General features: G+C 40.4%; 1 protein-coding gene across 1 annotated transcript in view; it reads left to right on the forward strand.

The window, feature by feature from the left end:
• The window catches only part of IRS4 (insulin receptor substrate 4), a 28,073-nt gene extending 17,473 nt beyond the window's left edge, over positions 1–10,600 (forward strand). The window contains exon 2 of the mRNA XM_056491631.1: positions 8,196–10,600. Within this exon, the coding sequence (XP_056347606.1) occupies positions 8,196–8,200 (5 nt within the window). The 3' untranslated portion in view covers positions 8,201–10,600. The remainder of the gene's footprint in view (positions 1–8,195) is intronic.
• Positions 10,601–12,434: the final 1,834 nt, after the last annotated feature.

Here is a 12,434-nt window from a genome sequence, read left to right on the forward strand (position 1 = left end):
GAGGGTATGAGTGATTGAAATATTAATGTTGACATGTTCCACAAGGTAGACACTAAACAAGGGTTGGACGCTGTTGATTAAACGTTGTCTGTATTTAGAGTCAGTTTAACTCTGTCCTTGTGAGGTCCCAAACTACTCCTGGAAGCTGAAGGTGCAGTCCTTGGTTCTTGGGCGTGTCCTGGGGTTTGAGAAGATGTTAATTCACACATGCAGTCCTATATGAACCTTTCTTTTCCTCCCTTGTGGGAGCCAGGGTTTGAGGTGTCCTGATATTAATGGAGAGTCAATAATGTAATAGTTAGGAAATGTGGAAAGCTGATGCATGCCACGGCTGTGTGATAGCAGATAGTGGCTGATAGCAAAGATATACTTATTTTTCTGTGCAGACACACATGAGCCTGCACAGTTGTGTAACTATGTGGGTATGTGCCTGTGTAGTAGCTTTCTGCCTTAGACAATCATTTTTGGCACTATAGAGGTGAAAGAAAAAGGTAGTGCTGAATGCTTGCAGGTGTTGATGTCTAAAGTGGTTGAGAAGAGGGAAGGGATGAATTACAACAGGTGAAATTTCATGTAGAAAGGAAGTTTTGGGAAAGGTGGTTTGAAAAGTGGGGAGTTGTTTCATTAGTTGTGAGTGACACTGCCCTTTCTCTTGGTTGTGTTCCTAAGAATAGTTTGGCTCAAGCCCCAGACCTGTGCCTGCAAGCAGACAATACCCAGCAGAGAAAGAGCAGGGCAGATGTGTATACTTCCCACAAACATACACCCAAGCCTCTGATTTTATTTATTTATTTTTTCAGCTTTGGGGATTTCTTAAGCCTGATGTAGTTTGTCTGTTTTATAATTCTTTATTTCTCTTCAGTCCAAGTGCTTTTCCAGCCTCTCTGATCCTGTGTAAACTCCTTGTATCCACAGCAGCCTGCAATCCATCAGGACATGCTGCATGCAGACCTCTGTCCATTTTGAACCCTGCTTTTTTACCAGCTTGTTTGGCAGCCTCTGGTTTGTGTAGTGGGATAGATAACAAATCTTATCTTTTTTCTCCAGGCCTCTTACGATTGTGCTCTGCTCTGCCCTACACTTGTCCAGTGTGTTGTACCACAATGTAGTGTGGACCTGTGGTATAATCCGGGCTTTTAAAATTTCCTATTATGTCCCAGTACTTCTCTGCAGGCTGAAGGGTTCTTGTTACCAGTCTGTTCCTCACTGGGAAGCTGTGTCACACCTTGCAGGAGTTTCTGCGCTACTGAAACTTCCCAAATATTTCAAGTCCTTTCAGGATGCAGAAAGCAGGGCTGTGCGTGCAGAGGTGTTTGCAGTGGCTTTTTTTCTTTCTTACTTGTTTCCAAACAGTTCGTAATGCCCACATTGCAGCAAGAGCACAGGCAGGAAATAGTCCTCCCTGTCGGCACAGAGGACTCTTGACCTTTGTCATGGTAGCAGAGGGGATTGCAGCAGGTGGTACTCTCAGAAGCCACACAAACAACTTTGTATTTTTTGGCTAAAATTTACCCATGTTTTCAGTGGTTTGGGTCAGGTGCAGTACTCACACACTTGCTGTGAGAATGCCTTTTCAAAAGCAGAGCCTTTTTTTCCTTCTTCTGCAACATGAAAATATGAAGTTTTGCACTAGATATTTTGAGGTAGAGAATAATTAATTTTTTGTGTATATTGTCCTAGAAATGTAGTTTAAAACCTCTAAACAAACAAACTCAAAAAACCTCCAACAACATCTTGTCAAGCTGTCTAGTGGAATTTGAGTTGGTATTAAACCTCTGTGAAAACTGCAGGCAAGTTTACTAATTCTAGGAATAGTATCAGCAAAAGAGATGACATTAGGTAGTGCACATAAGGCCTTCCTAGAAACCACTCTGCTGTTTATTCGAATAGGAAAAAAAGTCACTGTTGCGAGAGATAAGGCATTTCTGCAAAGTGAGTAGAAGTTATCTAAAAGCATGGGATAGGTTTTTAGCTCCTGAAATTGCTGAGCACTAATAATAAAAGCATGTTTTAGATGAACAATTGTGCATGAAGTTTATTTGTAAGAGTAACTTTGCCTTCTAAATTTTAGAAATACAGCTTGAAGAGAAGTCTGATTCAGTGGGATTTTGTTACCAGTTGCTGTGTTTAAATAGTTTATCCAGTGAAAAGTGGATCATGCAACAGGTTTTTTTTTAAGCAAATTTTGCTTTTTTTTTGCTTGTGAAAAGGCAGTAAAATTATAGGTTCAACTTATATTAATTACCTGATTTTGAGCATCATTAGACTGTTGGTGGCTGAAGAAAGTACATGGAGTATGTGCTTGGTGGTCAGCAGGTAGTGGAACTCCTTGCCACATCAGGATGTCTCTGTGTCAAAGCCGCGTTTGGGTCGCCCAGGCACTGTAACTGCAAATGTGAGGGGTGCAGCAAGTGTGTCAGGTTTTGATTTGTATTTGAGGACTTGGTGTCTGCCAAGTGCAAATTAAGAAGAAAATCGGCTTTTCTCAAGTAACACTGCTTGCCTCTAACAATGTCTAACAATACCGTTAAAATAAGAATTCCAAGAAATAGGATAATGGCATGGGGTAGTAACTGTATATTTGGTAAGATTTGGAGCAAAAGAAAAATTTTCACTACTTTGTGAAGAATGTATTTGGGCGAATGTTCCCTCCCTGGCCTGCCTGCCATGGCGTAGGCTCCATGTGGAACTCGCTGCTGTGCTCCTGCCCCAGCCTGGCTGCTGAACAGAATGCTTTTGGATGCCACACTGTGTCCTGAGGTTGTGCTGGGTATAGTGCTTTCCTGAACAACAGGAATATTGTGTGGCTGTGTGCACAAAAAGTCTAGGGCTGCTCTGCTGCTTTTGGTCTGTGTAAATCAGATTAATTCTGATTTCCCCCTAACCTGATGTTCAAGAAATGGAGAACTTCAGCAGTGTTCTTGAGAAAGCATTAAGCTGTCTTAGTCTTTGACATAGAGATTTTAATAATTTAATTATCTTAAATTAATATCTTCTATAAGCAAATCTTTTATCCTTTTAAGAACCAATTGCAGAATTATGTCAGTAAAAGTCTTCCCTGTAAAAACAGGTATTATTTAAGATGGATTTTTTTGAGAGAATTACGGTATGTCTGCTGTGTTCTCAGAGCCTCTCTGTACCTTTCAAAGTGTTCTAACCTGTATGGCCTTGACAAGATGCAGGAAATGAAGTGTAAATTTGGTATATTCTCATCTTGTACATTTTCAAGTGGAACACACTGAGTTTGCATCTAATGAATTACAACTAATTTATATCTCTGCCCCTAATTTTTATAAAACGATGTGATTTTTGCATAGAAAACTTTCATAGTGATTTCTCAGTGTGTTCCTTAATTTTAAATAAAACCTTTTTGAGCAATGGCATGCTCCCATCCCATTTTGAATATTTGCCCCTTAATTTCTGTTCTGCCTTGTGATCTTTTTCCTCTAATTGTTCCTCAGGAAAATTCAGAAAAGTGCATGTAGTTTTCTAATCTCATCTCATCTTCAACTGGTGAATTGAAATGGAATTGTGTAATGATGAGAATGTTGCTTTTTCCAAACTCTGCTTATATATTTTGCGAGATGAACTTTGAAAATGTTTGGATGCTTTCTAGACTAGTTTTGAATATTAAACATTGATAAGGAGTTGAATTTATTTTGTCAGTAGTCTGAAGCAGCAGATCTCAATTTTGAATAAGGGCTGAAGCTTTTGTGCAAAATCTGTTAATAGAGCTGAACTTTGGACAGAAAAAGCCTGGTGTAGGGTGCAATGCAATGGAAACTACTTAGAATAGTGTATCTCGAAAGGTTTTTTTGCAGAGTTGTTTTTTTTTTAGACTGAGTAGATTTTCTTGGAAGAACTTGTGACAGTCTAGGAACAGCGCAGCTGTGTGTTTACATTGCAAGCGAAAGTTCTGTCTGATCTGGCCACCATGTTTTATTGGGTGCATTTTTGTTTGATAACTTCAGGGGAATGCTGGGTTACTCAGTGAGAATTGTACCTTTTGTCTCTGCTAGTTCACATCTCATAATTTGTTTACCTTATAGAAGAGTTTCTTCTTCCCTTTTTCTGACAGTTTCCTTTACTGTTCAGTCAGTGCTGAGTTAAATCCATTCATATGGGATCTGGTATGGAGTGTTAATCTGGTTTTTATTGTTGATCAGCAATTCTCATATTTGTACTATTAACATAGGAAATTGATGTCTGAGGAATCCTACATTTTGAGACTGAAATAAGATTATGCAGCTTCACAGAAGCACTGCTGTTTTCTTCAAGCACTGCATGGCCTCGTTAGGTTTCCTTCACCAACTGGTTAATGAAAAAAATGGAAGCAGTTCAGGTGTGGGAGAGAAGAATTGCCCAGGAGATTAATGTGCAAGTCCTTTTGCAACCTCTCAAAATAAGGCCACATCTCTTCAAAAGGATCCTTCTGGTATGGGCCACAGAGGTGGGAATCCAGTGTCAGCAGCACAACACACTGGCCTTGTTCTCACATTAAACCCATTTTACACCTCTTTTGGTGAACAACTTCTCTTGTGGTGTAGGAGCCTCTTGATAAACCTCTCTGGTGCCCAGGTGACCCCAAGGTTCTGCTTGCCCCCTGTGGGCAGTGGGAGCAGTGACTTGTGAGACTCAGTAAGGGGGTGGTGTGATCCAGCACAGCTCCGGTGGATGTGGGGGGAAACTCCAGCAGCTCTGTGGTTTAGGAATCATGTCAGAGATCGTGACTGTGACTGCACAGCTGGCTTGGGCTGGGCTGCAGACCCCACTCACCCGTGGGTGCAGACTCCTCTGCTGGTGACATGGGATTTCTGGATGTTCATGCTGGGTGACCTGCAGACCTTTGGCTGCAGCATGAATGGACTCCTGAGGGTGGCCCTTGGGAATGGTGGTGACTGCAGAACTTTGTGGGAGGGATCTTGCAAGACTTGGATCTGTTAGATTTCAGATGAAATATTTTTCTTTTGTGTGGTCAAGTTTCACAAGTTGCTCTTAGCCTTTTCTGTCTGAGACTGATACATGTGTCCATATATACACATATGTGCACATATACACATACGTGCATGTAGACATATGCGCACATATATATATGATGCTTTTAGAGCAAAAATGTCCTAATGACTCAGGACACCAGACAGCTGTACTGCTCCAACTGCAGTATTGCAGTTCCTAGCTTTAATAAGGGGATTACAGAAGTGATGACAACCAGTTGCTCCATGTATGAAAGACTTGGGGCTTTATGAGACTGACATCAGCTTGTAGGTGATGTTTATGTGAAACTTGCTTATGTTTATTTACAGTTCCCACAATTCTGTTTTACCTTAAAAATGAAGGAGAAACATCTTGAAGTGTGGTTTATAATCATGAGGGCAGGAAATTAATGAGCACTTGTTCAGGATGTGCAGAGTTTTGGGAAGGGGAGATGCTGCAGGGAGGTCCCACACTTTCTTCTGGTTTCTGATAAATTAATCTTTGCTGTTTGGGGTTCTACTCAGAGTTATCTAATGCTCTTGCTTTAGAATAGGTTGCCGTGCTGCTGCCTGAGTACTGCTGCTTCAGAGAATTAAACTTAGGACTTAAGCAGGCTTGGGGTTTTTTTGCTTTTAAGCCCTTCCTCTTCCTCTCCAAATATCTTAAATGTAATTTGGGAATAGTTTATGAAAAAATCCAAAACATTTTATGTGTAAATACTGAGTACTGCCATATGGGATTGTCTGATTCAAGTAACTGGGTCTTTGTTCTTCAAAACGTTTTGGGGATGTGTTTGGAGAGATTAGAATAACTTGTCAAACAGCTTTCAGGTGTGCTTTGTGTGTAAGGTGTGGAGGAAAAATGTCCCAACAAAGGCAGAGACAGTTTTTGAAGTTCCTTTTATGTGAGCTTATGGGTCCACAGCAAGGAAAGGGTGGGGGATGCTGGTAAAGTTAATTTTTATTGAGTATAAGTTTAATCTAGAAGCTTTAACTGTTTTAATGTTTGACTTGCATGCATCACTGAGGTGTGGTTCATTGCAAGCTGTGGTGCGTATTTTTATCCTTTGGTCTTGCAACAAAACAATGTTTTTGTAAAGAGGAAAAATATTTCAGAAATAATAGTTTCAGTGGGCTTTTGTGAAAACAAGGCCATTGCTGTCTACATCATGCTTTGTGTGTACCAAGCAGTAGCTTTTTGTAGTGATCTTATGATGTCTATATCTATGTGTTATGTATATATCTCTGTGTGTTATGAAATAACACAGATAGAGATTCTCAAGTTGTGGGTATATTTTGGATGTTTCTTTAATTGAGGAAAACTAAGTTATTGGATTTTTGATATCACTGAAATATTTGAAAAATGAAACACAGCAACCTGGACTTTGGTGAGGCCTGTGTAGGGATAAAAGAAAGTTCCTCTTGAAGTGGAAGGGGCCCCTCTATACTTACATGCTGCTGCCAGCCCTGCCATGCCTTTGCCTGACTGTCTCTGGAGCCATGGGCAGCCTTTGCTGGGTGCTAGGATGGGGCACTGAGCTCAGCTGAACTTTAGTATTTTTTCTAGTTTGTTTTTCTTTCTTATTTCTTGAAGGGACAGTACTTTCAGCTGGACAGAAATACGAAGTTCTTTAGTGGAGTTTGTGTGTGCATACCTCATGATTAGTTTGTAAGGAAACATACAGGTTTGCATTATTACACATAATGCTTATTCTTTACATCTTTTCTTTTGCATATCCCTGGATTAGAGGCAAGCAAGAACTATCAGATCTTCAGCAGTGAGATGTAACTGATTTCTTTGTCACCCACCAGAAGAGCATGGGCAGGATTAAGTACCAAAACCCCTTCCTCTGTTCCAGGGGCCTCTGCTGCCATTGCTGTGCTGTAATGAAGTGTTCCCATATTGTGGCCCAGGTAGTTCCCGGAACAGGGAGAGAGCTGGTATTGTGTGGCTTTGAGGGAAAAGGTAGCTGAAATTTTCGTATCTGTTGTTTACTGAAGACTAAACCTCTTGCACTCATTGTTTCTCAGTGCTGTTCCCTTCTTTACTGTACTATACTGCAAGGAAACATCTTGCAGGTATGTACATCAATCCTTGGAGGGAAGGTGAGCAAAGTACACCTGCCTGGCAGAGGACAATGCCCTCTGTCTTGGCTGAGAGGACAAAAATGGTGGAAGAGAACAGTCTGTCTCAGCTCGGAGACTGTGATTCAGTGTGGGTGGACTGGCAGTAGCCCTCCAGACTGAAAATTACTGTTCAGGTTGACTCAACTGGGAGCAGAAGGGGTTTTGTAGAGAGCTGGAAAGTGACTTTTTATATGTTCCTCATTTGTGTGCATGCATTTGCAGAAAGCATTTGCATGCCCTTCATCACTTTTTCTTCCATGTCAGGAAACTCTTGAGTTGTTTTCACCTTGGCATGTGTGTGGTTAATTGCAGGGTGGATATTGTGCTTTGAGGGCAGACTCCCTCCTGTTTTCATTTCTGCCTTGTCACCCATCTGTGTCTTCCTGCAATACTAGAGTATATTTTTTGCCCCTTATTCTAGCAAGCACTTGGACTTCTGCCTTTTCCAGTTTGAAGCCCCTGGAGAAGGCTATAGTTATGTGCTTTTGTACTTGGGTGTTGCCTTGCAGTGAGACTTTATTCAAAAAGGGATGAGTGTACTCCAAGGTGTTTCTAATTATAAATAAATAAAGCTTTTTCCTGAAAAGCTGAAGACGGCATGTAACTGTCATGACTTGCTGCTCCTTGCTTGGAGCTGGAAGTGCAGGGAGTGTTGGTGTTGCAGCTCTGCCCTGCTGTGAGTGGGAGTGTTAGCCACAGCCTCCATCACACCTGGTGAGTGGCACTGCTGAGGCTCTCTCCACTGCACAGCCTCAACAAGTGGGGGACAGTGTAGTGGGCAGCTGTGAGCCTTGGTCCGTCCCCAGCATGGGCTGGCAGGATGGGCTGGCTGCTGCCCCAATTCCTGTCCCATGTACACTTGCACTCTGGCTACAGTGGCTTTTCTGTGCTTGCTTCAGACTCCATCATTCTTCCTTCCCTCAGGATCTCTGAAGGGTTGGCATCTGGGAGTGTCCCCTCCCTCTGCAAGGGACCAGTATTCTGCAGTCAGCAGCTCTTATTCCTGCAGTGTGTTCTCCTCCCTAGAAAACATTTTTTTCTGATATAACTTGCATCTGAAATGTCACTGACTTATATTCTCCCCCTCCTTTCTAGACTGATTGCATTGCCATGGAAACCATTGTTGGAAGAGAAGACTTTCTGCTGGTAACTCCAGAAACTGTGTGGTGCTTTTGGAAGCAAAGCTCAACTCCAGCCGGCTACTTTCATTTCCACCAGCACGGACATAGACACACATCCTTTTAATTATTTTTTTTCATAGACGTCGGCTCTCTACAATTGAATTAATTTGAATTGACATTTTTTCATAGCTGTGCTTTGGTGATGGAATTTGGTCTTTCATGTCCTATCTATTGGGAGGCAGTGTGAATGCTGATAGGAGATCCCTGGATGTCCCTTTCTTCTTTTGCCTCTCTTGTTAATTAAAAAAAAAAAAAAAAATCCTATTCTGAGAAGTCAAAGCTGGTTACTGATTGTCTGTTGAACATGGGTTTTACTTCTCTGGTACATTTACAAGTGGTTATCTTAAAACATGTATTGCTTAGAAATACTTTGGCAGTTCAAGATTTTTCCAGGTGACTGGGCAGAAGGAGGGAGGGAGACATGCACATTAGCTTGAGGGGTGAACCCATGAAACTGGATGGGTCTGAGGAAAAGAGGCCTCTTCTGCCTTTTTTTCTTTTTTTTTTTTTTTTTTTTAAAGTTTTGCTTTTATGGTACAGGAGGTATTTCTTGAGCATAGGCTAGAGGTTTTTAAATCAAGTGTCTGTCAGAGCTTAAACAGAATTTTTTTTTTTGCTCAGAATTTTGGTATGTACAAAGTAGGATTAATGGGCTGGTTGTCTTGTAGATTGTTTTTGTTCTTGTTTATAAATATTAATTGTGTAAAATGAGGCTCTTGTTCATGGATTCGAATGGAGAACTGCGGAGTCATATCCAATGTTTGTGACTTCTGCATTAGACTTGTCATCTGTAGCTTTTTAAAGGGAAACCACCCTAATTGATCTTACATTCAACCAAAGTCCCACTTTTCATCTGGGACTATTTTTGTTCTTTCTTTCTGGTATAATGGGGAAAAAAAGTAAAATTAAAATGTTGGCTCATCAATTGTCTTTATCCCACTGACAGAAATGTGAACAATGACTATTTGACATTTTAAAAATAAGCCCTGATTTGTCTACAATTTAAGTGCTTCACTCTTGTACTGAAATTTTTTTGGTTGAAATGAGTTTAGTTTTTTAACACAGCTATGAATTTAAAAGAGCATGACACTAGTCATAGGTACATGCAATGGATTATAAAAGGCACTGATGATTGCTAAAGGGTTTTAAAGTGGTACACAAATCCTCATGCTGTACTGCACCACACAGCTGGGAATCCTCCACATGTATATTGTACAACGGATGTGCCAGGCTGCCTCACCTCCAACAACCTTTAGATTGTTGGTACAGTTTGTGTAACTAATTAGACACTGTAAGCTTGGATTGTTCAGTGATGTGTACCCAGATCTATTTCTGAGTAGTAATGAAATGTACATGTCACTAAAATAAGAGGTGATTGTTTTGGGGTTTTTTTAGGAAACATGGTACCAGTCAGCTTACACAATGTCTAGTAACAGGAAAAACTGTTGCTACAGGGTTTAAAAGCACAGACCTGGTTTTGATTCTGGAAGAGAAGTTTCAGTTGGTACAATTACTTGCTGCTAAAGATACAAGAATTAAAAACACGACCACTCTTACAGACCATAATACTGTCTTGCCATATAGCTGTTGGTTGGTCTCATAAATGAATAATGCAATACATAGACAGCTTTTTATAAAGCTTTACATCTTTTCTAAGAAATCAAAATTTGGATTAAGATAGTTCTAAACATTTAATGTGAAAGGAAAAGGTTGTTTTAAAGGAATTTGTTACATACTTATTTCATATTAGATTCCCTGAGGCTGCCATTGTACAATATACAGCACTGATTTAATACATGCTGAATTAATAAGTAAATGGGTAACCTCAAGTATAGTGGTACAAATACTAATAGGTACGGCATAATAAATATGCAATCTTTTTGAATCTCTTAGTTTACAGTAACTAATTTATTCAGTATTGTGCTGGAAGAACATTTTCAGATGATGTAAAACATATCACTCTATATACTACCTTCCAGCTACCCGTTAATGCTGCTGTATAGTATGAAAATACCAATGATAGAACAATGTTTGTCCTGTAAATTTAATTTGATATTGGACAGTTATTATCTGTACAAACAAAAACATATATGGTTGAAACTGTTCATTATATTTGCTATTTCTGCTCCACAGATCTGTTTTAAAGTTGGGCTGATTGATCTGGCTTTGTCTTCCATTGTAAATATTGTTCTGTTGTTTTCTTTGTAAAACACATCACGTTTGCGGTTTTGGGAGACTGGCTTGAAGCTCTGTATAGTGTTTATATTTATCTGACTTGGCTTTCCATAGAGCTACTTGCAGTAAATACGTGTTCATGTAGCTCCGTGTCTGGGTGTTAATTTTAAACAAACTTTTCAGTTTTTTCCATCAGACCTCCTGCTGCAGCTGCTGTTTCTGAAAGTGATTATGTCGCTCTGTATCCCTGAAGATTTGGAGAAGTTTTAGCACTGTTTCCGGGTAGCGATTCCCCATCTCTCCAGTTTTTTTTGCCTTTCCACTTAGTTTAGAAGGTAACATACAGAAAAACGCCCAGAAGTTTTCTTTGCCATGGATTCACGGTGCCTGTAAACAATTAAACTTTGGAATGGGGAAAAAAACTCCTATGTTTTCTGCTTTAAATGTAGAAGACATGAACAGAAAATTGCCACAAATTTTGTCCGTGACTGGATATGGAAGTCTCGTGACCAAAAAGTACTAGTCCTGGAAGAAATTTTTAGCAATGTGTTACCAGATAGGAACCTGACTTCAGGGTCGGAGAGAACAAGTGTGTTTTGGCATTGTGTCTTTTTGCAGTGACACTTTGGTATTAAGGATATGGTAAATAGGTCTCAGTATGTGAAACCCAAAAACAAATAGATAATCTCATAATTTCAAGTAATGTCCTGCCTGTAAAAACAACTGAAGTCAGAAAATACCAACAAAAGGTAGTGCTTACCTTATCCTTACTGACATGAAGGATACAGCAAATATTTTTCTATAGAAAGAGGCTTTTACCCATAGATGGGAATGTATATGGTCTCCATAAATGTGGGTGGTTACTATGATATGTTGAATGAGACCTTTCTTTAAAATTACCTGAATTAATTCTTACCCTGTTACTCAGAATAGTACATTGAAACAACTCCCTGGAAAGGTCAAGTTTGCTGTAAGGATAGGGTTTTCCTCGAATTAACTAGCCCCTTTCTAAGTCCATTTGCATAATGTGTAGCCTGTGTTGGGAGGGAAAAGAGATTAGGGCTGCTCAACCACAGCATAAACAACCCTACCAGCAGTACAGACAAACAGTGACAATTATCCAAACTCTGTCCAGTTTTGTGACAGTGTCACAGGAAGTACTGCAAGCTGCCTTTGACTGATTGGATTTGAAATGGGTCAGTTGCTGGAAGGTTGTGGCATTTTTTTATGAGAGGGGGACACAATTTTACTCTTTTTCAAGCCAAGCTTTTGGGTGCCAAAGCTCTCTTGCATCTGAAGGATAGTGAGAGCTCTCAGCTAAAGCCAAAAGGAAAGTTAAACTTCCTGACTGAATCCAGACAGTCACTAGAATACATCTTCAAAGTCTTTGTTTGGAAATTCATTGCCCAATTCTCATGGCCTGTGCATGAGCCCTTAGCCAAATACTGGGGAATACTGGTTCACAGCACTGAAAGGACCTTGTTAGAGGTACCAGGTATCAGTACAATCTGTATTGCATTTTTTTTAATCCCTGCATCCTCTTTTGCTACAGCAATAGTGTTTACTCAAATGTATATAAAGAAGTTTCTCCCCTCCTTTTTCCATGCATAACTGTGAAGCAGTATGTCTTTGGGAGAGCAGGAGCTCTGAGCTTGCTGTACATGTCTGGAAGATAGAAATTTCTCCCCCTTTTGTTAAAGAAACACACCAAGTGTTTGGTTACTTTGGTTTCCCTCTGAGTTAATTTACAACTTTTTAAAGCAGGATTATGTTTACAGCCTGAGAGTGAGGTAACAGCTCGGTGGACACTGAAGCTACTGGTGGCAGAGCAGCCTCTGCCCCCATCCTGTGCTACACCCAAGGGGCAGAGACCCCTTTGTAGGGACAGCAGGTGTCTGGTACTGACCAGTTACTGTCACCTTCCATCCTCAGGTAGTGCTCACCTGTCTGCTGCAAAGCTTGGGAGTTCTAGATACTT

Source organism: Oenanthe melanoleuca, chromosome 4A (assembly GCF_029582105.1).
Source record: "Oenanthe melanoleuca isolate GR-GAL-2019-014 chromosome 4A, OMel1.0, whole genome shotgun sequence".
In the NCBI taxonomy this organism is placed as follows: domain Eukaryota; kingdom Metazoa; phylum Chordata; class Aves; order Passeriformes; family Muscicapidae; genus Oenanthe; species Oenanthe melanoleuca.